Source organism: Acomys russatus, chromosome 18 (genome assembly GCF_903995435.1).
Source record: "Acomys russatus chromosome 18, mAcoRus1.1, whole genome shotgun sequence".
NCBI classification, from domain to species: Eukaryota; Metazoa; Chordata; class Mammalia; order Rodentia; family Muridae; genus Acomys; species Acomys russatus.
The window spans coordinates 20,370,727-20,396,102 of NC_067154.1; the positions used below are offsets into that span (position 1 = coordinate 20,370,727).

A 25,376-nucleotide genomic window follows, 5' to 3' on the forward strand; every position below is an offset into this window, starting at 1 on the left:
ATGAAGGATAGAACTTAGGAAGTCCATGGACTTAGGACAGATGAGCAACTCTGTGAGGGAAAATAATCCACACTGTCAATATATTCTTAAAGGATGAAAAATGTGTAAAGACTGAGAGATCTTTCTTAAATGTGTGATCTGAAGAGAAACACGGAGTAGAGTTCCTTCCTTAATTGAATAGATATAGAATAAATTTACATTAAGTTCCATAAACAGAAATGACTTTGAGATAACCCCTTTGTTTTATACACGATAAAACTAAAGTGTGGAGACATGAGGGAATGTTAAGGCTACAATGTTAGCAGACATCACTGACTTCCTGTCTGCACGCTAATCCTTGCAGACAACACTGGCTTCCTGTATGTACGCTCATCCCTTCTCATTTGGCTGCTCACACAAATCCAGACAGGAAGGCACTGGCAGCAACAGTCCCATATCTGATAAATATACTAGCTAAGAAGAAATTGAGCCATTATTTCCAGTGCTACTGGGCCCCAACACATGCTAACATTTTAATTTTTATGTAAAACAACACACTATCTTGGATACATTTTAGAATTTTCTTCCTTCATGGTACAAGCAACATCTTGTCAATTGTCTGACAGACAGGAGTGCTTAAGACTATTGCAACCAATCAGAGCCAAGAGCACACACTTGACGGAAGAGGGGTAGAGGACATTTAAGAGACATAGGACTCCAAAGAGGCACTTAAGCACATTTCTTGCTCTGTCAATTACTCTGAAAACACACAATAAAGAGCAAATTAGTTGAGTGGATCTTTCAGTAACTGCTGAAGCTGTTTAAAAATTTAAGCAAAACCTCTTTTCAAAGTTTACTCTCTTGTTTATTCACACTAAAGAACAGTGAGTACAAAAGCCAACAACGATAATGTTCAGAGAAAAGAATTTTTTATAGTAAGTAATTAAGTTGAGAAAGCTGAAAAAGAACGCCTTATTTTGGTGTCAAGATGAATAAGAATCCAAAATTTGTTTTTAATTTTTTCCCAAAATAATTACAAAACTGAAAGTGTATAAATAAGAACCTAAGACAGCCTTCACTTTCCTGCCCTCCTTTGACTTCTGAAGTACAGTGCAACTTTCTACCATCTGTTATTTTAAAGCAGCAACAGTAATGAACATATGGGGCTTTCTCTATCAAGCAGCTGTAGTGTAGTTAAAGTTATAATAATTGTCTTTCTGTAAGATAAATTTACATTAAAAACCTGGCCAGTGAGAAATAAATAGTTCGACCTCACAGCCTTCTTAAACAAAATTTTAAATTCACAACCATCTATGACAAATTACAGAGATTTAGATGAAATCCCTAAATCTTATACTTTTATCTTTAAGATTTGGTAGATGTAATAGATGATGCACAAATTAGTCTGTCCCATCCCCACAGCCCCACAGCTCATGTGTTCCCCCCGCTTGATCAAAATTTGGGAACACTGCTGAGCTGAGATACTCATCCTTAAAGCCAGTGACCAAGACCTTGAATGCTAACAGTTCAAGTCCACTGTTTCCTTTGAGTCTCTCAGCTCTGAACCACAAGCCCACTTGTTTATGAGAAAACCTCACCACGCATGACGCATGAATCCCCCTTCAGCTGTGCACTACTCATGTGAGCTTGAGTAAACTGACAGAAACCCACAGCCCATCTGAACACCACACGGACATGGAGCTATCACCTACCTTTGTCTGGATGGTTCAAAATCATAATCCTCTTGTGTGCTGTTCTAATCTTGGCTTTGCCAGCAGATGGGCTGTAAAAAACATTAATAGTGCAAAGTGAAGATTATAAATTAATGATTTATATGGGTTACAAGAAATTAAAAACTAATGAGAATTTCACCATCTTGTGGACAAATACAAAATTACAAGCTTTACGCTTAATTCCACTAACCATCAAAATAAATCATCGTAACAATCTTATATTGTATTTTCCTTCAGTCTTTTGTAGAGTCAATCCTTACTTTCAGTATTAAAAAATAAATAAGTAAAAGAGGATAGTTTGGAGATTTAGCTGCTTCACAGAACCCTTACCTAGCAAAGGTGGGGGTTCAGTACCCAGCACCAAAACCAACACAACAATACCACATCTGACAGCCCCCTTTCTTCCAGGCCAGGAGAGTCACAGTATACACACTACAAGGATTAAATGCTCATGCTTCTAAAGGAATTTTGGAAGGTGACACATGTTATCAAGGTATTTGAATTCCAGAACTAACCTGCTAGCTTTTGACATCAGTCTTACTACAAAGTATTGGGTGATGTTGGTTAAAGTCTCAATCTCTGCAGGGTAACCACATACTCCCCACAGAGCAAGGCTGCTGCCAAGTGCTAGGACAGTCCTGGCATGAAATGTGTGCTCCAGAGGAGCAGCCTTCTGTAGTCCTTCAATGAGTAATGTCAAAACTCCATAAAGTTCATAGTGTACCTAACTTTGTAAGAAGCTGGGGCAACATTTGGCAGTAGAGCCTACAATGTGAGTGAAATTAAAGGAGCTAGTTAAACATAAAATTACTATGTCAAACTGATACTTTCAGAATTACAAGTGTTTCTCATTTGTATATTTCCTGAGCATGAAAAGAATTTTAGCATCAATAGTAGAATCTATTGTACCCAATGGCTATCAGATTTGAGCGGCTTCTCTTTACCAGGTTTCAAATGGGTAGATTAGCAGGCAGCCTAAGGTCTGAGGGTAGTTGTGAAGTGCAAAGGAATCTGAATGAATGAATCATGTGTTAGTAAGAAACACACCATTTTAGTTATTTATGTCTAAATTTAAAAACCCCAATTCTGGGCTGGAGAGATGGCTCAGTTGTTAAGAGCACTGGTTGCTCTTTTAGAGGTCCTGAGTTCAATTCCCAGCACTCACATGGTGGCTCACAACCATCTATAATGTGATCTAATGCCCTCTTTTGGTCTGCAGGTATATATGCAGGCAGAGCACTGTATACATAATAACAAATAAATATTTAAAAATAAATAAATAAATAAAAACCCCAATTCTATTGCTCTTCAGCTATAAGCTTGTCTTGATCACTTTAACACTTTGAGTTATAATTTTTTCACACATAACATATACACAATAAAGCCTACCTCCGATGGTTAAAGCGTAAAGGGTGTTTATGAAAATTTGTGGTTTTGTACTTTTAAAGAACTGAATGTAAACTATCTAACACTTCTTGAAAGACTCAAGTATCACCCCGAGTATGAACTAAATGCAACTCTTGAGACTCTGCAGACGTTGGCTGATCTCCTCACTACAGGGCCCAGACTGCCGCTTTAAGATCCGCCTCCTGTTTAAACAACTCCCCTTGCTATCAGATGTCAATCTTTGATTCTGTTAGTGATCCGGTTTCTAACATTGTCTTGCCAATTATATGCTGCTACTAACCTCCTACAGGTAAGCAACATATTGCACACATGTTAAAACACCCTATTAAGGGCCTATACTTCTAGAAGTCAGAAGGTTGAGACAAAACGCTCTTGAACTCAGAAGGTTATGTAACAAGACTGTCTCAAAGGACAACCTCCCCTGCAAAAAACGAACAACCTCTGGCTAAATGAACATACAAAACTTTCTTCTATAAATAAAATAAGCAAGTTTCTTTGGTTGTTTACAGAAAGAAGCCTTACGGAGGAACATTTTTAAACTTAACATTTTGGTTAGCTCTCAAATAGATACTATTTGATTTCAAAGACTATTGAGTTTTGAGAAAGTAAAGTAGCAAACAGATACTCACAAGAGCTAAGAATACTATTTTATTTAATGGTCTAACAAACGAAAAACATGCCATCCTGAAACTCTGCACAACTCGATTCCTGTGGCTGATGTACGCTGATCCTTTGAGGCGCTCTGCAGCACCTCCACACTAGCAAAGCTGGCTCTGTTCTGGATGTCTGATGTCTTCTTAAGTACATATAAGTGACTTGCAGACACAGTATATAACTTGTACCTTAAAACATCATCTCAGACCGAATATGCAATGGGATTTTGACAGACGTTACAGTACCCCTCAAAACCAAACCAAACCAAAACAAGAACGACAATAACAAAATGTAAACTCCTTTAAAAATTTTTGGCTCCACCCTAGTAAGCATTGACACTATAAAAGACTATTATATTATCAAAATCAGAAGGCTATAAAAAGAGCTTCACAAAACTGTACTTCAGAAAACTATCACTAGATAATAAAGATAACAATTTAGAAAAACACAAATTTCTATTGTACACATTTGAAGACACAAAGAGTGTTGGCTCTTATTCTGAACATTAAGCTTTAATTGAACATATAAAACAAAGTCTGAAAATTACCAGCTACAATATCCTTTAAAAAACCAGTTATATTGCCTATTTAAAAACAAAAAGTAACATGGTTTTTACACAAAGCCTCAAGTATTGTGTATGTTGAAGTCTGCAGCCCACCAACCTAGGCTAAAGTGAAAACACATGGAAGGAAAGTTCATATATACAAGTATTACAATTTAAACCACTGCCTTTAAGATATTTGTCACCTTCATAGTGAGCTTTGAAGATGAGGGGAGAATTCCCACTCATATGCAGAGTTTATTCCCCTTTTACTTTTGTTATATTAAGACTCTAAGTCCTTACTACATTTTGTGTGTGCATGTGTGTTTCGTTTTGTTTGTTTGTTTTCATTTATTTTTATTTTTGAGACAGGGTTTCTCTTGTAGTCCTGGCTGGCTTTGTAGACTGGCTGTCCTCAAACTCACAGATATCCACCTGCGAGTGCTGGGATTAAAGGCGTGCACCGCCACACCCAGCTGCTACATTTTAATAGATTTGTTGCCCAGAGCACGAATTTCACACTGCTCCCTAAAATATGTTTGACTGTCAGGGAGAGGCAAAGTGGGGGTAGGTAGATGGGGGAAACAAGGCGTGTGGAACTGAGTGGCATTGTTGAACCTGTGATAAACAGAGCCAATACATTTAGAGAAAACAATGCTACCTGAGTAATACTAAACAAGGAATGGTGAGCAAACACAGTCCCTTTGCTTAAGGCTGTCTGCTACTTTCTCTGACAAGGAAAACTCCCATCTCTTAGATTTCAATAAAGCACCAAGCAAAAATAAGCTCCAGTCTCGTACTTATTTATATCTGTGTGCGTGTGCGTGTGCGCGCGTGCACGCATCACAGTATACACGTGGATGTCAGGGGACAACTTTTGAGAGTGAATTCAAATGGACTGCACTGCACTCAGGTCATCAGGCTTGGTGGCAGGTGCCTTTATTGGTTAAGTCATGCAGATGGCCCACAATTCTTGTATGTATGTATGTATGTATGTATGTATGTATGTATGTATGTATGTGTGTGTTATATCTGTTCATCTGTCTATCTTTTTTAAACAAGTCATAAAAAATGTTTGGGGTTAAAGACTTGACCTATGGGCTGGAGAGATGGCTAGGCTCACAACCATAAATCTAAGAGTTCAGTTCCCAGCACCCACGGCTGTCTCTCCAGCCACCGGATGGGGAGGCCTGGTGGCACTCAGAGGAAGGATAGCAGGCTACCAAGAAGAGACTTGATACCCTATGAGGTCCCCCTCAGTCACAGTCATAGGGGAGGGGAGTTAAGGGGAAAATGGGAGGGAGGGAGGGAGGAATGGGAGGATACAAGGGATGGGATAACAGTTGAGATGTAACATGAATAAATTAATAAAAAATATTTTTAAAAAAAGAAAAAAAAATAAAGACTTGACCTATAAGAGGTTTGTTTTTTGTTTTGTTTTGTTTCTTGTTAGTACAGCACTTTAATTCTTTTCCTAATCACACAGATTATCATCAGGAAATCTGCAGGAAATGATATACTGTGACCAACTTCCTGTAGCAGACAACTTTGACTGTGGAATTTGAGACATGGAGGATCATGGGTTCAAGGCCAGCCTAGGTTACACAGTTTTACCAAAAAACACCTAGTGGCTGAGGACACAGTTCAGTGGGAGATCCTTATCCAGCACACTCAGGGCCTTAGGGTTAGTTTCCAGCACTTCAAAACCTAAACAACAGCCAACAACTCCTTGGGAAAATGCTCTAAGAAACAGCTTGAGAAAAAAATGGACACAGACGCTAGTAAATCTATGATAGACGAAAGCAGTCCTGACATTGTTAGTGATTTCATTAGCTTTCCCTATAATATCAGATATTAAGCAGTAAAGGAATAGTAAAATGGAATAATTAAAAATAACACATGGCAAATATCAAACTGCAAAAGTATAAAAGGATTGTGAAACGATATCTGCATTATAATGAAAGATATGCATCAAATTTCAAACTGGCCCAGAGAGAAACCAGTGTCACAATGAGGATCGTGTGATGGACAGACTGGGAATCCAGGACTCCCTGCAAAGAGCATAAATAACTTCAATTAATCCAGACTTTGAGTTTTAAAAGGAAAAAACATGCTATGTCCTTTTCTGGGTTTTATTTTTAAAATTTAAATATAAGTATTCATTATAAATATTAAGTTATTATAACTCCCTTCCCCAATTTTCAAGACACTCTTGGCCACAAAACAAAAATATGCTTGCAGCACTTACCTTACACCTAAAATAAGACTAGCTTCCCGCCTACTCATTTTCTGCTCAAATCCTCCTTTATAGTAGGATGAAAAGCTCTGTACGGGAAGAAAGAGCAGGAAATAATTAGTTCCATGCACGAAGTAGCGTGACCTCAATCCCCTCACATTGCTACAGTAAGAGCAACACATTTTACTAGAAACCAACTTGAAATTGCGGGGGAATGTACCACACAATGATCTTTTCATGAAACTCCAACCTGGATGAACACTAAAAAAAAAAAAAAAAAGTAACAATGTTTTCAACTTTACGATGCATTAATTTTGTTCCACTGAGATATAACTGAAGGACACATATCAGCAAAATGCCAATGCTTTCCCTAAGCACCCGTGTGCTTTTCTCTTTGGGTGACCTTGATCAAATCACTTATATGGACATGGTAGGTATCTGTCTGCCTTCTATCTTGGATGACAGAGAAAGAAAAACAATGTCATGGAAACAGACAGGAAAGCCAAGAGAGGTTGGGAAACTAAGCAAGATGGCCATGGTGGCTGGAGAGTGTGAACTAGGAATCTAGGAATCTTAATGGGAAGAGACTGTGAAAGAGGTTCTTACGCTACCTTTAATCCGAGAGCTTTCAGTACAAAGGATTAAAGAACGTCAACCCTAGGTCAAGAGGCAGAGCAAGTAACCAGCTGACAAGGATTAAACAGAAAGGAGGGACTTTGAGTTGAATGGTTCTTAAGACAGTATGGAGAAAGACTAGGGGATTTGGTGCTTTTGGTTTATAGCTTTTGGCTCTTTCACTTTTAGTTTTTGGCTTTCTTGTGCTGGGCTGTCAGGCTAGCTAGCAGGCCTCTTCTTCCTCCTAGGCCATCATCTGACCTAGCAAGCCTTTGGCCTTTGGCTTTTTGGCTTTTCCTTCAGGTAGGAAGGTCAGCTGAGTGCTTTCTCTGCCTCTTTGAGCTAGTAGGTTCTCATCCCCACCTTCGCCACAAAAAAAGAGAAGTTCTTCTTCTAAGTGGACCGAGAAACCAGGGCACTGGGATCACATCATTTGCTTTGTTTTGGAAGGATTCGTTTGAATCTGAAGAGTAGAAAAGAACAAGGGTGAAATTAAGAGACCAGTCAAAGAACATCACTGTCCAATTATAAGTGAGTATATACCGTGTGAGTCTTTCTGTTTCTAGGTTAACTCACTCAGTATGATCATTTCTAATTTCCTCCATTTGTCCATAAATTTCTGGATTTCCTTGTACCAAGAGATTGGGACAGATGTGAGGACATCCTACTGGGACTCTAGGTAAGAGAAATATAGGAGATGGAGAAATAGAAGGACCCAGAGGGTCCTAAAAACCTACAAGAAGAATATCATAACGGGTGGATCAGGGCCCAGGGGTGTCTGCTCAAACTATTGCACTAACCAAGGACAATACAAGTAGTAAACATCGCACCCCCTACTCTGATCTACCCAATGGACAGGACATCCTCCACAGTTATGTGGAGAGCAGGCACTAACTCTGACATGAGCTCTGATGCCCCATATTTGACGACTTTCCCTTTGTGGGGAGCCCTGGTGGCACTCAAAGAAAGAATAGACAGACTACCAAGATGAGACTTGTTAGCCAGCAACCATAAAGTGGGGGAGGGGATCCCCCTCGGACATGGACCTAAGGGAGGGTAATAGGGTGGGGGTGGGAGAATAGGAGGAACAGAAGGATACAAGTGATGGGAGAACAATTGAGTTGTAATCTGAATAAATTAATTTTTTTTAAAAAGGGACTGAACCAGCAAGACTCTGGGGGTATAAATGAAAGCAGGAGCTGAGGATTGTGGTCAAAGTAGTCAGACATTTTTCATGTATTTTGAAAGCAAACATCAGCTTGGTGAACTAATATGGAATATGACAAAAAGAGGAATCTTAAGTGATGCAGAAGGCAAGTTATGCACTGCCCAGACTGAAGGACTGTCTGGAGTGAAGGACTCAGACACAGGGCTCACTGACCCACTTTAGCTCTGACTGATTAGGACCAAATTCAAAGCTATGCCCTCTTCCTGGAGCAGCCTGTATCTGAAAGGCCTGCAGGGCTTCCCAAGGGTCCATCCTCGGATGCAGGTACCCTCACTTCCCTGGCAGTGTTGAGTCTCAGAGCCCTCTTGTAACCACAGTGAATGGAAGCTGCTGAGGCCCAGCCTTAGGTACGAATGCACTGCAACCTAACTTGCTCCTCCTCCCTTCTTGTCTTGATTGGAAGAGTGCTGAGTTTAAGACTGTGCCTTAAACTTACAGCTTGCTAACTTTTGTCCCAGTCTGCTCTTCAGAGAGCCCAAACTATGTGAATGGCTTCAAAATTTTGGCCTAGAACTTCCAAGCTGCTGTTTAATGAATAAAGGAACAGTTGTTAGTTGTGGGAAGTAGATACGATGAGGGTGGTTTTCAATGTATTAAATTTGAAGCTTCTATCAAATTTCTAAGTGGAAAAGATTTCAATCTAGGGAAAATGGAGAGTTTCCAGTGTGAACAGTGCTTAGAGAAGGGAGGCTGAACAAGACTTCCTAAGGGGAGTAAGTGCGGAGGCTGAAGCTCCGAGTCTGCACCAAGGCTTGAAACTGAAGAGGGCTGAGTGAAGAATGCTAGGACCACACTATGTCCTAGAAAGAAAACCAGAAGCCAAAGTGAGGAAGTGAAAAAGGGTTTCAAATGCTTCTGGCAGGAGAATCAATACCAGGAATCAGCAAAGAAAAGGCCAAAGGAGAAGAGGGAACGAGTTCCAGGCCAGCCAGGAGAGCTCTGTCTCAAAAACTAGTACAAAGGAAGCAAACTGAGCCAGCTGGGTATGGTGGTGCATGGCTGTGATCAAAGCACGTAGGAGGACACACATCAGGGTTCCCTCGGGCTACATAACAATACATCAGAGGAGATGGCAAGGAAAAGCTGTGTAGTAAATTTTTAGAAATCTAATATTGTTTATTATAAAGTTAACCTATATTTATTAGGGTGTTATTATATAACCCACTATCATAGTCAATAAAAGACATGGACACCTGTTGTATTTTAGAATAAGCCTTATTTTACCTGGGGCTGGGCAGATATTAACACCCTAAACTACCTTGTATTATCTCCCACCCTCGATCCTGTGCCATCTGCTTTAATTGTTTCTATCTGGGCTGTTTCTCATCCATAATCTCAAAATACTTGCTTATGTTGTTCATCTGGGCATTGTGGAACTTTAGAGTTCCTCCTCCTGGCCCACGTGGCTCTTTCCTATCCCATGGTACATCTGTTCCTTCTTCCTCCTCTGGTACCTGTCTCCTCCCCAGGATCCTCTCTGTTCCCAAAGCCCTCGAACTTTGGCCCCACCGCCTCACTCTGCCCTACCCAGGTGTGTAGGATTTATTGGTCAAACAGAGAAGCAAGATTAAACAGCAATACTTGGGGTACATGACAGTCTGCTCATAAACAGTAAGAACCTCAAGGGGCAAGCAATTAACAAATACAAAGCACCAGACCATGCCCTAACAAAAAGCAATTATTTTCAGGAGCTCTAAACTGAAAGTAGATGTATGAACTCAGCTTTTAGAGAGAAATGTGGGCATATATCATTGCACATATATACAGTTCTAGACAGAAGCCTGTATTTTCATAAGGAATAATAAGTAACCATAGCCACTGATACAGTATATTTCAGGGATTGCTTCCAGAACCCTGACTAGATTGAAATGCTTAGGTGTGTAAGTCTGTTATATAAAAATGGCAACCTAATATCTCATCCTCCTGTACACCTCAAATCACTAAAACAATGTAAAATGCCATGCAAAAAATGGTGGCTATACTGTAATTCCTTAAGGAATGATGGCAAAAGAAAAACTGTATGTGCTTATACAGATGCAGTGTCCCCTCTGTGCTGATGATCTGCTGTAAGTCATGTCAGGGGCTGTCTTTTACCCATAGATATGGATCCAACAATCCACCAAGGCCATGAAGAGTAACATCCCTACCCCAAGTGGCATGTCATGTTCAACTCATTATAGAAACAAAACACAGAGAGAGAGAGAGAGACTACTGCAGAGGACAGGGGAGTAAACCTTAAGCCTGAGCCAGGCAGAAACTGGACATTTGGTAGAGGAAGCCCAGATGGTCTTAAAGGCTCTCCTAGGAGGCCAAAGTCTTTACTAGATGCAAATCTTGCTCCGCTAAATGAAAGCTGGTCATCTGAGTCTTTTCTACAGCAGTATGTTTGTTCTTATTTTAGTCTTAGATCATGATTAGATCAGGCTGATAGTCTTTCTATACAAAAAAAAAAAAAAAAAAAAGATATTTCTGTGAGTCTTCATCTACCTAAGGAAGCTCTAAGACTTTGAGTCAGCATAAGATAAACTGATGTTTCCTGAACTGTCATCCCTTCTATAGTCACAAGGCACTAACCTTAAAGGCAAACACTGGTATCTGGGCTATTTCTATTTTTTTACTATGTGGACATAGTAAAGTCTCCTCAAAATCTAGTGTCTGCAAGAACTTTATATCCTAAAGCCATCACACCTTTCTAAAAGAACATCATTTTGTGGATGGAAACTTAATACATGGGGTAAACAGACAGAAAAACAGACAAGAGAAAAATGGAAGCTTGTGTTGCTTAACTATTAAAATGTAGCCATATTTCTTCAGAGAAAATCTTGCCTTCTAAAACCATGAAATTTAGAGTTTTTTATTGGACAGTTTTTATAATATGCTAGCCTATATCTTTAACTTACTATTGGCATATGAGCAGGCACAAAATTATAACTCAGTATCTCTCTCCTCTAACACTGAGTGATAACTGAAAGGGTGTCTGAAGCTTGATACGATACATCAACACCGAACTGTTTAGAATTTAGAGATAAGATGCTGCAGCCCACAGTCTGAAAATGCTGCGATTCCCAAGGAAATGTCCAGATCCCTTAACATGATAATTACTGCAAGTAACAATTATGTCATTGAGTATGGAGAGAAGATGATGCTGTCTACTGGAGACACCCCAGAATGTACAAATTGTTATTCTGAAGTATTCTATTCAAGAAGTACACACAAGCAACAACAGGAATTGCATTCATTTTTCCCCCTAAAATTAGTATTAAGTGATGCAGTGCCATGTTATCAAAAGAGAGCTCAAATAGCTCAAGTAAGCAAATCTTCACTTTATTTTGGTCCCTCCAGAAAACCAGGTGAGAATGATTATCATTCGCAGTGTTAGGTGCAGAAATATGCTTCATAGAAACTAGTAAGGGTAGCCTATCTGAGTGAAAGAGCTACAGAAGAATGACTTCAAGTAAAAGGATAAATTTTTGAATAGAAACTAAAAGCCTTCAAGAAGATAAATGATTCAGGACTCTATCCTCAAATTAAGAGTAATCAGACATTTGTTGAACCAATTAGTAGTCTTTTATACATTTTAAACAGCAAACAAATGGGCACTAGTTCAAAATAACAGACTGAGTCATTATGGTGGTTTGAATAGGAATGGCACCCATAGACTTGTGTTTGAAAGCTTGGCCCACAGGGAGTGGCACCAGTAGGAGGTGTGGCCTGGTTGGAGGAGGGCTGGCTTTGAGGTCTCATATGCTCAGGCTGAGTCTAGTGTGTGAGTCTCCCTAAGTTCCCTTCGGATCAAAAGGTAGAACTCTCAGCCCCTCCTCCAGTACCATGTCTGCCTGCACACTGCCATGTCTAGGGATAGCATGACCCTCTGAAACTGTAAGCCAGACTCATTAAACATTTTTCTTTATAAGACTTGCTGTGGGGGGTTGGAGAGATGGCTCAAAGGTTAAGAGCACTGCCTGCTCTTCCAAAGGTCCTGAGTTCAATTCCCAGCACCCACATGGTGGCTCACAACCATCTAAAATGAGAACTGGTGCCCTTTGCTGGCCTGCAGACATACATTCAGACAAAACACTGTATACTTAATAAATAAATAAATCTTTAAAAAAAAAAAAAAAGACTTGCTGTGGGGCCAGGCATGGTGGTGCACACCTTTAATTCCAGCACTCGGGAGGCAGAGGCAGGTGGATCACTGTGAGTTCAAGGCCAGCCTGGTCCACAAAGCGAGTCTAGGACAGCCAAGGCTAACACAGAGAAACCCTGTCTCAAAAAACCAATAAATAAATAAATAAATAAATAAATAAATAAATAAATAAATAAGACTTGCTGTGGTCAGTGGCTCTTCACAGGAAAAGAAATCCTAACTAAGACAGTCATAAAGGTCTTTTGTCTCCCAAAGCGCCTTAGAAATGAGGAGGTAAATATTTTTAATAAGAAAAGGCCACAATAAACTTTGAAAATAAGAAATTAGTAAGCCAAAAGTTTAAACAAATACTGATGTCTAAAACATGAAAGTCCACATAATAGAGACAGAATAAACATCATAGCAGCTGCAAATATGAGGAAAAACAGAACAAAGCAAACACACTAGGCAAGTACAAACTCTTCCCAAAACCAAGAAGAAAACATTAAATTTGGAGGCCATTTCTTTTTTAAGTATTGAGGTAAAGAGGAAAAAGAGACTATCACTGGACTCTCTACCAAATGAACGCCTAAGAGCCCAGAGCTTGCAATGGTTCCCTTCTGACTAGGAAAACAAGCAAGCAAATGCATTGCCATGAAGAAGGAATAAAAAGCAACTTCTTACAGACTTAAACTTTCCCTTGAAGGGGCTGAAGAGATAGCCAATAGTTAAGAATGCAAACTGCTCTTGCAGAGAACCCATGTCAGGCAGCTCACAGCTGCAAGTAAGTCGAGCCCAAAAGGATCCAATATCCTCTTTTGCACATTTTAGGTACTTGCACTCATATGTGCAAATCCACATACACACATAATTAAAATAAAATGAATTTTAGAGCATTTCCCTTGTATAAAATTCAGATGAACTGAATTAAAGAATGGGCTGCGCTAACCACCAGCCTGGTGATTTGGAACAACTGTAGGATGTAGAAGAAAAAGCCAGGAACACAAAATGAGACAAACCAGCTAGACACTAACGGACAGACTCCAATGCCCAGCATCTTTCTAATAAGGATCCTATAAAGAGAATTAATAGAGGGAAGAAATGATCCAAGAAAAGCATAAGCATAACAGAATAAAAGAATCTTCAAGTAAGTTACAATTTATTAAGAATCCTTATAAAATAGTAAGATACCAATAGTTAAAGAAAAAACCCAAACTAAACCCCAACACAAACAATGAAGAAAAACTACAGAACAGGTTGTTCAGGAGTAAAACCCAGGTGACCAGCAGAAACCCTGGCTGTGACTATGCAGGACGAGGATGGCAGGCAGTGAGCGCGAGTCCCAGGAACATCACTTCCGTTTCGCGGGTACCACTAGTTTTCAAGAACCAAGGAGTCACAATAGTGTGAGGCAACCCAAACCTTGTTAGCAGAAAAAAAGTGGAAGCTCACCATCCACCCTCATGAATGAACACTAACTCCAGCCAGCGTTCAAATCTAGTAAGTTTTAAACAGGTGAATAAGAGAAATGGGATTTAAGAGCAGGGCAGCAAAACTCAATGTAGTAGGGTATGCAGAACAATAAACGAAAACAGGCCCCCTGGACCTGGTCGTGACTGCCCTGTGAATAAGACAGTGCCATACAACTACTGTTCCTATTCTTTCAGTAACCCAGTTTGGTTCAAAGTTAACGTCAAATCTCATGAGGCTGCACTTAAGGAGTGTGGCAACTGGACTCACCAGTGTGAAGAGAAGCTATGGGTAGCCTTTGTTTCAGTTTCTCTGGAGGGATTAACATATAAAGATTGTTCTTAAAGACGATGATGATTAAGGGATTTTAAACTGTTTTCTACAAGCCAGAATCACATTTTGTTTAAAAAAAGAAAAGGCTAGCCTTATTTAAAAATCATCACAAGGGACAAAGCAGCACATCAATGCCGTCCCTCTCCTTAAGGAAAGCCTTCCAACATGCCCACTGCCAGCTGGCCTCCTGGAGGCCTCCACGGAGCAGTGCAGTGGTGAAAACACTCTCAATGCTTTCCCCCTTCTTCTGCAACATTAAATACCACAGTGCTCCCTAAAGCTTAAAGGTTTTCTATTTATGCTGTACATGTATTTACAGAAAATCCCCAGAACAGAAGCAAGATCTTTTCTAAATTTTTTCCAGTTACAAATGATACACATAGAAAGACAAAGAAAAGAGAGGAAGATAAGCAGACACACGATGAGCCTTGCCACAGTTTCTATTGCTATGGCCCTATTTCACAACCCTGTGACCTCTCACCTCTCCACTACCTTCACAGTGAGCTCTTGTTCACTCTGGTCTGTCTCAGAGCATTTGGCAGGAGGAATGATAAGCTAATAAAACACATGGCACATTGTCCTTTCCGCTGCTGTGGTCAGAGGCCCTCAGAGACCTGGGCCCCAGCTGGTTTACCATCTTCAGTCGCCACTGGGGGAATTATCTTCTCTGCTCAGTGCGTCCTGCCTTGGGACCCGCTCAGCGCTCCTCCTTCAGATGCTCACATGTCCATGCCTCCACCTCCTAGAGGCTCCGCCCAGCCTAGATGACACAAATGTCCCTTCCCGTCTATCAGTCCTGTCTCTTACTCTGGTTTGGACTTCTTAAAGATACTTGGTAATTTACAAAAAATATCTTCATGTTTTTAATCGTCTATCAGCACTAAAATGTAGAAATTAAGCTCCTAGAGAGAAGTGTCTTTGCTCTATGAGGATACTCCATTGCCTGCAATGTAGCAGGCACACAGTGAGTGCCAACCAAGCAACCAGTGTCTTAGTCAATCACACAGAAGTGGGAAACAGAACAGACCTATATTGTATAATCAGAAACATGCACTCACAGGTTTTAGAAAATCTCTTGCAGTTCTTTTGAACATAGATGAATTACTTGTCATTGCATCAGTCTTGGAAGGGCTGTCATTAACTAAGCCCCCCAGGCTAGTAATATCTTTGCTAAAAAAGTCATTCACTCTCAAATTCTACAAACCAAGTTGATCTAATCCAGATTTGGCTCTAATTTCCAGAAGTCAATGTTTACACTGCAGTGACTCACTGAGTCTTCATTGCATATTCTTCAGTGATCAGATTGAGTTTCAAACTGAAGCTTTATTTTTTAATGATTTATTTATTTTCTGTTCATTGTTGTTATGTCTCTGTGAAGGCATTGTATCCGCTGGAACTGGAGTTACAGACAGTTGTGAGCTGCTGTGCGTGCTGGGTATTGAACTGCTGAGCCATCTCTTCAGCTTCCAACATACTGTAGCTTTTTAATGCCTGTTTTCATTCATTCTACACTTCTATTAAGCTCATAAGAATATCTAGAATTCTGTTGAATAAATGTATAACCCTATAGGAATGGCAGGACTGGAATTTTGCAGTTGAGTGTTTGAGATGGTCAGGTGCAGTGATACAGGAGACTAGTCTCAAATTTCAGGATGAAATCCACTCAACATAAACTCTGCTAGGGCAGAGGCTTCATCTGTTTTATTCAACTGTTGTCATCTCCTGGCACAGGGACTGGTGAATGGCGGGCACTCACTAAATGCTTACTCAGCAAATAAGCAGTAGTTAGAAGGGAAAAATAACACAGGCGTGGTGGCACATGCCTGCAATCTCAATACTCACTTTTATGAGGCTGGAGGATCAAGAGAGTTCAAAGTCAACACTGGCTAAATAGTAAGATGCTAGCTCAGAAGACAAAAACCCAAAGAAGCTATGTGTGGTGGCACATGTCTATAGCCTGCTACTTGAGAGATGGGAGTGGGAGGAGCGAAGAGCTCAGGCCAACCTGGGCTACATGAGACCCTGCTTCAAAACGACACAACACCAGTCAGTAAGTCTGTTGGGGAACAACAGTCTACCCAGCACTACCTAGAGTACAGCAGTGCTGAACACCAGAAAGCCACGTTCATCCATAAGAATCATATGACTAAGAAACTTAAACTAGATCCATAAGCCAGACAGACCTGGTCTACAAAGCAAGTTCAGGACAGAGACACCCGGTCTCACAACAACAACAACAACAACCACCAAACCCACACAAACAAACAAAGAACCAGACAGACCATACATGGTGCAAGGGAGCAAACTTCTACCTCTTCCCAACTTGTAGGTGGGAAACCTAAGAGGTGCTCTGAGTTGCGTTTAAGTCCGACAAAGAAATACAAAGCGAGCATCGGAGAATGCCTCACTTAACTTACGGGAGAAGAAAGCTTCCTTGCTGTTGCTGTGAATACTTGTTCTAGAGGTTTCCAGATCTGAAAAGCATAGCGACCTAACAGTAGATGGAACAAAGACAAATACAGTTTTCATTATCAATGTCAATCATTACTCTTAAGGTGATTACATACATCATTTATTGATAGTTTATCTTATAAATGCTACTTTAAGCGAGTATTCCAAAATTTATCAAAAAGACCTATTATTTTTCAAACTTCTAATTTACTAAACAGACAGATTCTGACTTTAATATCATAGCCAACACATGTATCAAGTTTTAGCTTATGACAATAAAATTAGAAAATTTCAGTGTTTATATGTATAATATTTTATGTTATGTTACCACAATAAACTGAATAAAACAAGTCACTGTTTATAATAGACACTTATGATGCTAATTGATTAATTATATCTCCATTTATGATGACAATCACATTGAAATACATAGAGGACAAACACTTCTCAAGAGAGATGGTACAGGAGAGCATTTGCTAGAGTAACTTGTAGAGTAAGAGAGCAACCACATGGAAGCTATTTTCTAAAGATTTAATTATCTGTTTTTCTCACTTTGAATGCTTGCTTTCTGAAATCTTATTTTATTTAATTTTTTGGTTGTTTAAAGGTTTAAGCTCATTTAGAAATTGCCATATTCCAGTGATTTCTCGTCCATGAAATTTAAAATCACTTTTAGCTTCAAGGTACCTGAAAAGAGTTTGGAAATTATTCAAGTTGCTCTTTTACAGATTATAATTACTACTGATATTGAAAGTGTTAAAATGATTCAATTTACTTAAACACAAGTTTACGTTTTTACAATCTTAAGTATCATACTGGAATAAATGTTTGTAATTTGATCACTAAAAAGTGATCAGGTCAAAATCACTAAAAAGTAAAATTTGATTAGGAAATGTAAACCCAAACGGAAAACATGTGCTTATATTATATTAGAGAAATAGTAAAAGATGTGACAGGAAATGACAGTTGTTAAATCAAAATTGCTAAGCTTGACTGTGCCAGAGATTTCCTATAAATCTAACAAAGATGCATAATTTAAGAATATGAGTTTCTGTTCTAAAAATATATCTGAGTTTTTGGGAGAAAGACTAAAATCTTATTTCAATTTCCCTTTCTTAAGTGTCCTAATAGTCCCTTGTGCTACCAAGAAAAAGCAAGAGCAGAACAGATCCTGAGGCACCCTGAGGGCTTCATCCAAGAGTAAAGTACCACCAGACCCCACTTTCTACTGTGCCCTTCCCACCAGGTCTCGCTAGGAAACTGTGTAAGATACCACACGCCTAAGTTCTGATGCCAGCCAGAAGCTTATCTGCAAATTAAAAATTCTAGTGGGAAGGCTCAACTACCTGGATCTTCCAGGCTAGTTTACCATTTGATTCTATGCATTAAACATTACTTTCAAATCACTGTAAAATTCCTGAAAACCATACTTAGGCACACCAACTAAACTCCCGCCCTAGTGAATGGAAAGATAAAGGCTTCAGGAAATGATATTTGAAGGTTCATTTAGACATAAACTAGAAAATCTAGCTGCAATGAATGGAAGTATACCTTCTCCTGAGGTTTTTACTCAGTTTTATTTGGCTCTGGGCAAGCTGTTACTCTGATTTGTAAATATATATATATAATGTACACACAAATTCTTGTCATTGTCTGGAAGAAGAACAGATAAGATACATTTTTTTTTTCTAAATTAAATTGAAAAGCTCAAGCCGGGCGTGTTAGTCCCAGCACTTGGGAGGTAGAGTCAGGCATATCTCTGAGAGTTTGAGGCTAGCCTGGTCTACAAAGCGAGTCCAGGACAGCCAGGACTCCACACAGAAACCTTGTCTCGAAAAACCAAAACGAAAAAAAGAAAAGCTCACAGTTGAATTTATAATTAAGTCTATCCTATAATAGTACTAAAATTTATGTTTATGACAACTGTCAGGATTCCTTTGAAAACATTATCTTTTTCTCATGAAAGCTCAAAGACAGTTAACTATAGTTATAAAATTCGTACAAAGCCCTGCTGGCAAAAAGATCTAAAGGATCTGAATCATAGGTCTTGTTGATTTTAAGTTCTGCTTGTTTTACTGTGTAAAATTAAATACTATATAGAACCAAATAAAACTCTGTCATTTTCTATTAGAACTTAACTATAACTGGGCATGGTGGTGCACACTTTTAGTCTCAGCACTCAGGGAGGTAGAGGCAGGTGGATCTCTGAGTTCGAGGCCAGAATGGTCTACAAAGTGAGTCCAGGACAGCCAGGGGCTGTTATACAGAGAAGCCCTGTCTCAAAAAGAAAACAAAGCAAAACAAAACAAAACAAAAGAACTTAAGTGTATGACACCACAATAAAACGTAGCTTTAGTCAAGGAAAAATGCAATTAACATAAACAAATCCATAGAATTTAGAAACAAATATTTAAATTACATGGTATAATAGTTAATTTTAATTGTCACCTTGACACCTGGGAATAGAGTTTTAATAAAGGACTATCAATGAAGCTGGCCTATGTGCCTGTCCGTAGAATGTCTTCATTATGTTAATTGATGTGGGGAGATTGCCCACTGTGGGTGGCACCATTCCCTAGGCAGAGAATCCTGACTGAATAAGATGGAGAAAGACTGTTGAGGAGACGCATACATGCAATAATTCTGTTTTGACTGTGGATGTTACTAGCTGATTTAAGTACCAAGCACCTTGATTTCCCTGCTATGATAACCCTGCTTGGAACTGTGTGCTACAACAAACCTTATCTTCTCTCCTCTAAATTGTTTATCAAGGTATTTTACCAAAGTAACATAAACAAAACTAACACAAGAAAATACTCTCAGATTAACATTTTGTTAGGGAATAGCTATGTAATTTAAAGTTGTAAGTTAATGATGAATACATACCCTTAATATTTAAAACTACCCCTTCTAATAAGATAGTTGTGGCAGTCAATTAAATTCTCCTGCATTTATAAACAAACAAAAACTATATCAATATGTTAGATCAATAACTCAGTAGTCGAGGAACAGCTATATTCATGAAAAGGAAATGATAGCTTGAAATAAATGTTTAAGTCCACATAAATATGAGAGCATAAAAGAACCTCCATCACTTGCATTGCATTAAAGATTTCAGGACCAGAGAGATGGCTTGGCTTGTGGGTAAAGTAATGTTGTCAAGCCTGACAACCTGAGTTCCATCCTAGAACCTCTGTGGTAGAAAGAGAACTGACTCCCTAAAGTTGTCATTAGCAGTCTACATACTCCTGCCCAGCTTCACACACGTACACAAATACATGATCAGCCAATAGCAATAAATAAAACATAAGGCTTTTGTCTTTTTAAGATTTACTTTATTATTTATTTAGACGCATGCATGTGTATTTGTGGGCAGGTGTCTGCAAAAGCCAAAAGGAGTTGGCTCCTCTTGAGGTGGAGTCAGAGGCAGTTGTAAACTGCCTGATGTGGGTACTAGGAATTAAACCCAGGTCCTCTGGAAGAACAGCAAGTCTCTAAACTGCTGAGCTATCTCTCCAACAGGCCTGTATTTATCATGTGCATAAAAGGAGGGCATGTAGAGGTCAGAAGATAACCTAGGATGCTGGCCTCATTTTGAACTGGTTTGACACAGTCTTTCTGTTGTTAAGTGGGGGCATATTCCAAGCTAGCTTGTCCAGGAGTTTCTCAGGATCCTCTTGTCTCAACCTTCCACTATGCACTGGGACTACATGAGGTACTGTGTCAGACCTTAGCATATGTTCTGGGTGTCTGAACTTGGATCTTCAGGCTTGTAACTCAAGTGCTTTAGCCACTGAGCATCTCATCGGCCCATACTAAAGAGTTTTTATTGTACATTATAACATGTCAGGAATATCAACCATTACACAGCTAGCTGTCTTAGCTCATTGAGCAATAGTTTCCTTTTCTGTAATGTGTGTCTATATTTTGCCTGACTGATTATTGCTAAGTGACTGCAAACAGTAGGTAAGATGGGAATGGATTATGTCTGAAAAGCAAAACAACGTACCTGCAAATGCAACAGCTGCAACACCCAGTCCTACAGCTATCAGCCTTCTTCCCTGCGGAGGGAAAACATATTATCCTTTATAGTTGTGCACGTGATGCTATGAAAGTAAGTCACCTTAATAACAATGATAATTACCTCAAGTACATTTTCTTCAAGTGTTGCTAAGAAGAAGACAACTTAAAATCTACATTGCCTATGGGATTATATATGCTGCTTGCTTTATTGGCTAATTTTCTTTTTCTCTTCTTCTGTTTTTTGTTTTGTTTTATTTTTCAAAGCAGGGTTTCTCTGCATTCTGGAACTTGCTCTGTAGAGCAGGCTGGCTTTGAACTCAGAGATCCAGCCACCTTTGCCTCCTAAGTGCTTAGATTAAAGGCATGTGCCACCAGTGCCCAATTATTGACTCATTTTCAGTAACCCAAAATAGCTCCAGATTTTCACTTGATTTCTGAGCTCATTCTACATATAGGTTTCATATTACCTATTGTAAAATCTTTGCTGTAGACTGTTGTCAATAGTGGGTTTAATGTTTATTCCCCATAAAGATGAAAGCACATATTTTCCTCTTTAATACTTTATACTCAGATGTTTAATTGCATTTTCTTATTTATTTATTTATTTATTATTTATGCAGTATACTGCCCACATGTGTGCCTGCACACCAGAAGAGGGCACCAGATCACATTATAGATAGTTATGCACCACCATGTGGCTGCTGGGAATTGAACTCAGGACCTCTGGAAGAGCAGACAATGCTCTTAACCTCTGAGCCATCTCTCCAGCTCCTTAATTGCATTTTCTATACTTAGGATTTTAATAAAACCTTAAATACATCTTTAGGAAACAAATCAAATTCAGAAAATTAGTTAAAATAACAAATCATTTTAAAATTAATCTTCTTCTAGGCCAGGTAAAAATATTTTAAAGCAATAGCCAATGCAGAATGTCATAAAGTTATGAGCTAATTCTGATGAAAAAAAAAATCTGCCTAAGATTGGTTATATGTCCATGTCATTCTAAACTTTTTTCCTTAAACACCCTAGGAAAATACTTCAGCCGTAATAAAGAGGTTTGTGGCAGAGACAATCCTTGGGTGTCCTTGTCTTCTGGAGTGAGGAATTTCTTTTTAGTCAGACATACATTCCAAGCCTCCCTTAGGTTTTTGGTTTTGGTTTTTCAAAACAGAGTGTCACTAAGTAGCCCTGGCTGACCTGGAACTCAACCATGGAGAGGAGCCTGGCCTCAAGTTTGTGGAGATCCAGCTGCCTCTGTACCACACCCAGCAGATGCAGCAGATTTTGTGGCTATACTAAGTAAGTGTTAGCCTACAAACAGCAGAGTGGTATGAGCAGCTTAAGAAGTCCTAGGAATTAGTTGACTCTGTTGGTCTTCTTGTGGTGTTCTTGTCCCCTCAGGGTCCTTGTACCCTTCCCTCCCACTCTTCCACAGGACTACCAGAGCTCCACCTAATGCTTGGCTGTGAGTCTCAGCATCTGATTCTTTCAGCTGCTGAGGGGGTGGGGTACTCTCAGACTGGTAGAGTTCCTGTCTGTAAACATAGCAGAGTATTGTTAATGGTGTCAGGGGTTGGCTCTTTCCCATGGGGTGGGTCTCAGGTTGGGCTTATAGAGATGGGAGCACCAAAGAGCATGAATGGACTAGACCTAGGGCCCCTACACATATGTAATTGATGGGCAGTTTGATCTTCATGTGGGTTCCCTTGTAAGTTGAGTGGGTGCGGTCCACGACACGGACTCTGTTGCTGCTTTCAATCACTTTGTCCAAACCGGGCTGCCTTGCCTGGCCTCAGTGGACAAGGATGAGCTCTGTCCTGATGCGACTTGATGTGCTGGGGTGGGGTGGGGGAGGTTCCTCTTTTTTGATGACACAGGGAGGGGGCATGGGAGGTAGAGGGTGTGAGGGAGAGAGAGGGGAAAGGAGGGAAGGAGGGAGGGAGTTGTGATGGGGATGTAAAGCGAATATGTAAATTAAAAGAAGAGGAGGAAGAGGAAGAAGAGGAGGAGGAGGAAGAGGAAGAAGTCATCATCCTAAGGGAAGACAGGGAGGAGTGGAGGAGAAAGGAAGAAGGGAAACGTCTTTCCTTTCAATTGCACACTGTACCCCAATTAGGTCTCTGAAGAAAGCAAGAACTTTAAATATAAGCAGAGGCTGTGTCCCTCCCAATCATGAAGCTGCTCTGGCACTCCCGGGATGCCTCTGTTTAAGAAGTTAAATCAGTCTCATGGCTCCTTCCCATTCTCCCACTCTATGAAATGCTGTCTTCTGGCTAAGACCCGGCCACTGCACTCACGAACCACTCAGCTATGGTTACCTGCACGAAACTGCCTCAAGAGCAAGCCAGCAAGGTCCATGAGGACAGACAGACCTAAGTCTTAAGCAATCATAGTTTAGTCATGACGACTCTATAATGAGAATCATCAGATCAGAGAGGGCAGCTGCACAGTGGTACAAATCTGAACGTCCAGCATCCCATTCAGCAAGCTAGAGCAATCATAGGTGAAGCATGTTCCTCTAGTCTCGCCATCCTGGGCCAAGCCTACCACAAACTCACTCCTGGAAGGTGAGGAAAAGCCTTGAGCTATCCAGTGAGACAAGAAAAACTTCAAAGTTCCTTTCAGGTTACCTAGCCTCGTTAGCACTGAACAGAGGGGAGCTAAGTACTGAGCCATAGTTGTGCCATTTTCTAGAGCTTTCCTTGGTGCTGTGTGTCATGATATTATGAACTTTCTATGTCTTCTTTAATGATCCCATTTTAATCAAACTACTTTTTTCTTTGGAAAATCTATCACCCTTAAATGTTTTACCTTTTTATCTCATTAGAAAGACCCATTTTTGCCTACTCTAACTCCTCCTGTTCTTAATATTGCAGTAGTGGCAATCTTTCATAGACTGGCAGAAGTCATTTACACAAGCAGCAGTGGGCACATATCCAATATCTAGATGGAGTTCCTCCAATTTATCAACAAAAAGGCAATCAGTAAGAGCAGGCAGGACACTGTAAGGCCCTAGGAAGGCCAGGGGCTTTCATCTTTTAAAAAAATTCTTAGAGTCAAAGACTTAGACAATGTGCCTACATGGAAAAGGCCTTGGGTTCAATCCTTAGCAGTGTTTGTAGGGAAGAGGGCTAAAATATATATGGCTAATAAGCATGATAAGGTGTCTGAGAATAAACAGAGAGGGCCGGGTGTGGTGGCGCACACCTTTAATCCCAGCACTTGGGAGGCAGAGGCAGGTGGATCGCTGTGAGTTCAAGGTCAGCCTGGTCTACAAAGTGAGTCCAGGACAGCCAAGGCTACACAGAGAAACCCTGTCTTGAAAAACAAAAAAAAAAAAAACAAAAAACAAAAACAAAAAAAAAAAGTGAAGTTCTATAAACTAGAATTAAAACTTATTTGTCCATTGATACATTTCAAATTGCTAGCAAGGCTGCACAGCCCCTCAGGTTATTATCAGGACAAAACACATGACTATATAACTATATGTAAAGGTCTTAGCACAACGGCCAGGCACATGGTAAGTGGTTAGTCAATGTCAGCCGCCTTTAATAAAGTCAGTAAAATCACCCTCTGACACCAGAGGGGAGGGTGTGACGAGAGTGCGAGCAAAGCCCGCTGATCCTTACGTTTGTCTAAGTACAGGCAGATTCAGAGAACTGGTTTCTGAGGAAGGCTCTGGTAAAGTAATTGATCTTCCCTAGGTTAAATAAACAATCTTTTGTAAAGCCTTAAAGTTGAGGTGAGACAGTTAGCAAGCTGGGAGTCAGGGCCAGAGACAATCAACAACCCACCCCCACCCCACCTCCATTAAACTAGCTCGTCCTTGCTCTGCACTTAACGACATCAGCTGCCTGTTCTTGTTCAATCAAAAATGAGGACTACTCAAAATCACTGCCAGCTACAAAATGAGTGGCTACTATGTGACCTTCCCCCAGCAACGTCTGACTGTTACACTGAGTCTGCTCATGGCCGCCACGATGATCTGCATTGTGTACGTCAAGATGTGACACACATCCCCTCCAGAGTCTTACACTTTTGCTCCCTCAGACACAGCCTCAGGTTCTTTCCTAAACAGAGCTTGCTTTCTGGCCTGTAACTTCCATTTATAAATTCTTTTTTAACTATGAAGGCAATACTTTGGACAAAAAGGACGTGGATCTTCTTGGTCTACATCCCACATAACAGAGTTATTCTAGTTTCAAAATCTTTTAGGATCATAAAAGAAATACATGAGACAAACAGTTGCTGATAGAGTGCCTCTGTTGTAAGACTGGATTCCTGTGAGACTGCACATGACCTTGCTCAGCCTTACCAGTGAATGAAAGACACACAGAAAGGAAAGCAAACACTTTCAGGAAGGGTAGACTGAAGGAGAGACACAGGCCTTACAGCTGCAACAGTTTCCCCATGCCCAAGGCCCTCATCCTACCAGCTTCTCCCCTTGGCAGATCCCTCCATTTCCTGAGCAGAGAGGCTACCCCTTGCCGTGTGCTGATGAACAGTTCCATTGTGTGAGGTCAGACCTTGGTCTCTTTAGAGCTGCCTTCAGAAATCTAACAGTTGCTTCTACAATTACA

At 40.1% G+C, this 25,376-nt stretch overlaps 1 protein-coding gene across 1 annotated transcript in view; it reads right to left on the minus strand.

Annotated features, from left to right (window-relative positions):
• The window catches only part of Dnajc15 (DnaJ heat shock protein family (Hsp40) member C15), a 55,513-nt gene that overhangs the window by 16,487 nt on the left and 13,650 nt on the right, over positions 1-25,376 (minus strand). Inside the window, exons 2-5 of the mRNA XM_051160860.1 lie at positions 20,783-20,834; positions 16,740-16,813; positions 6,563-6,639; positions 1,692-1,762 (exon numbers count right to left, since the gene is read on the minus strand). Of these exons, the coding sequence (XP_051016817.1) occupies positions 1,692-1,762; positions 6,563-6,639; positions 16,740-16,813; positions 20,783-20,834 (274 nt within the window). The remainder of the gene's footprint in view (positions 1-1,691; positions 1,763-6,562; positions 6,640-16,739; positions 16,814-20,782; positions 20,835-25,376) is intronic.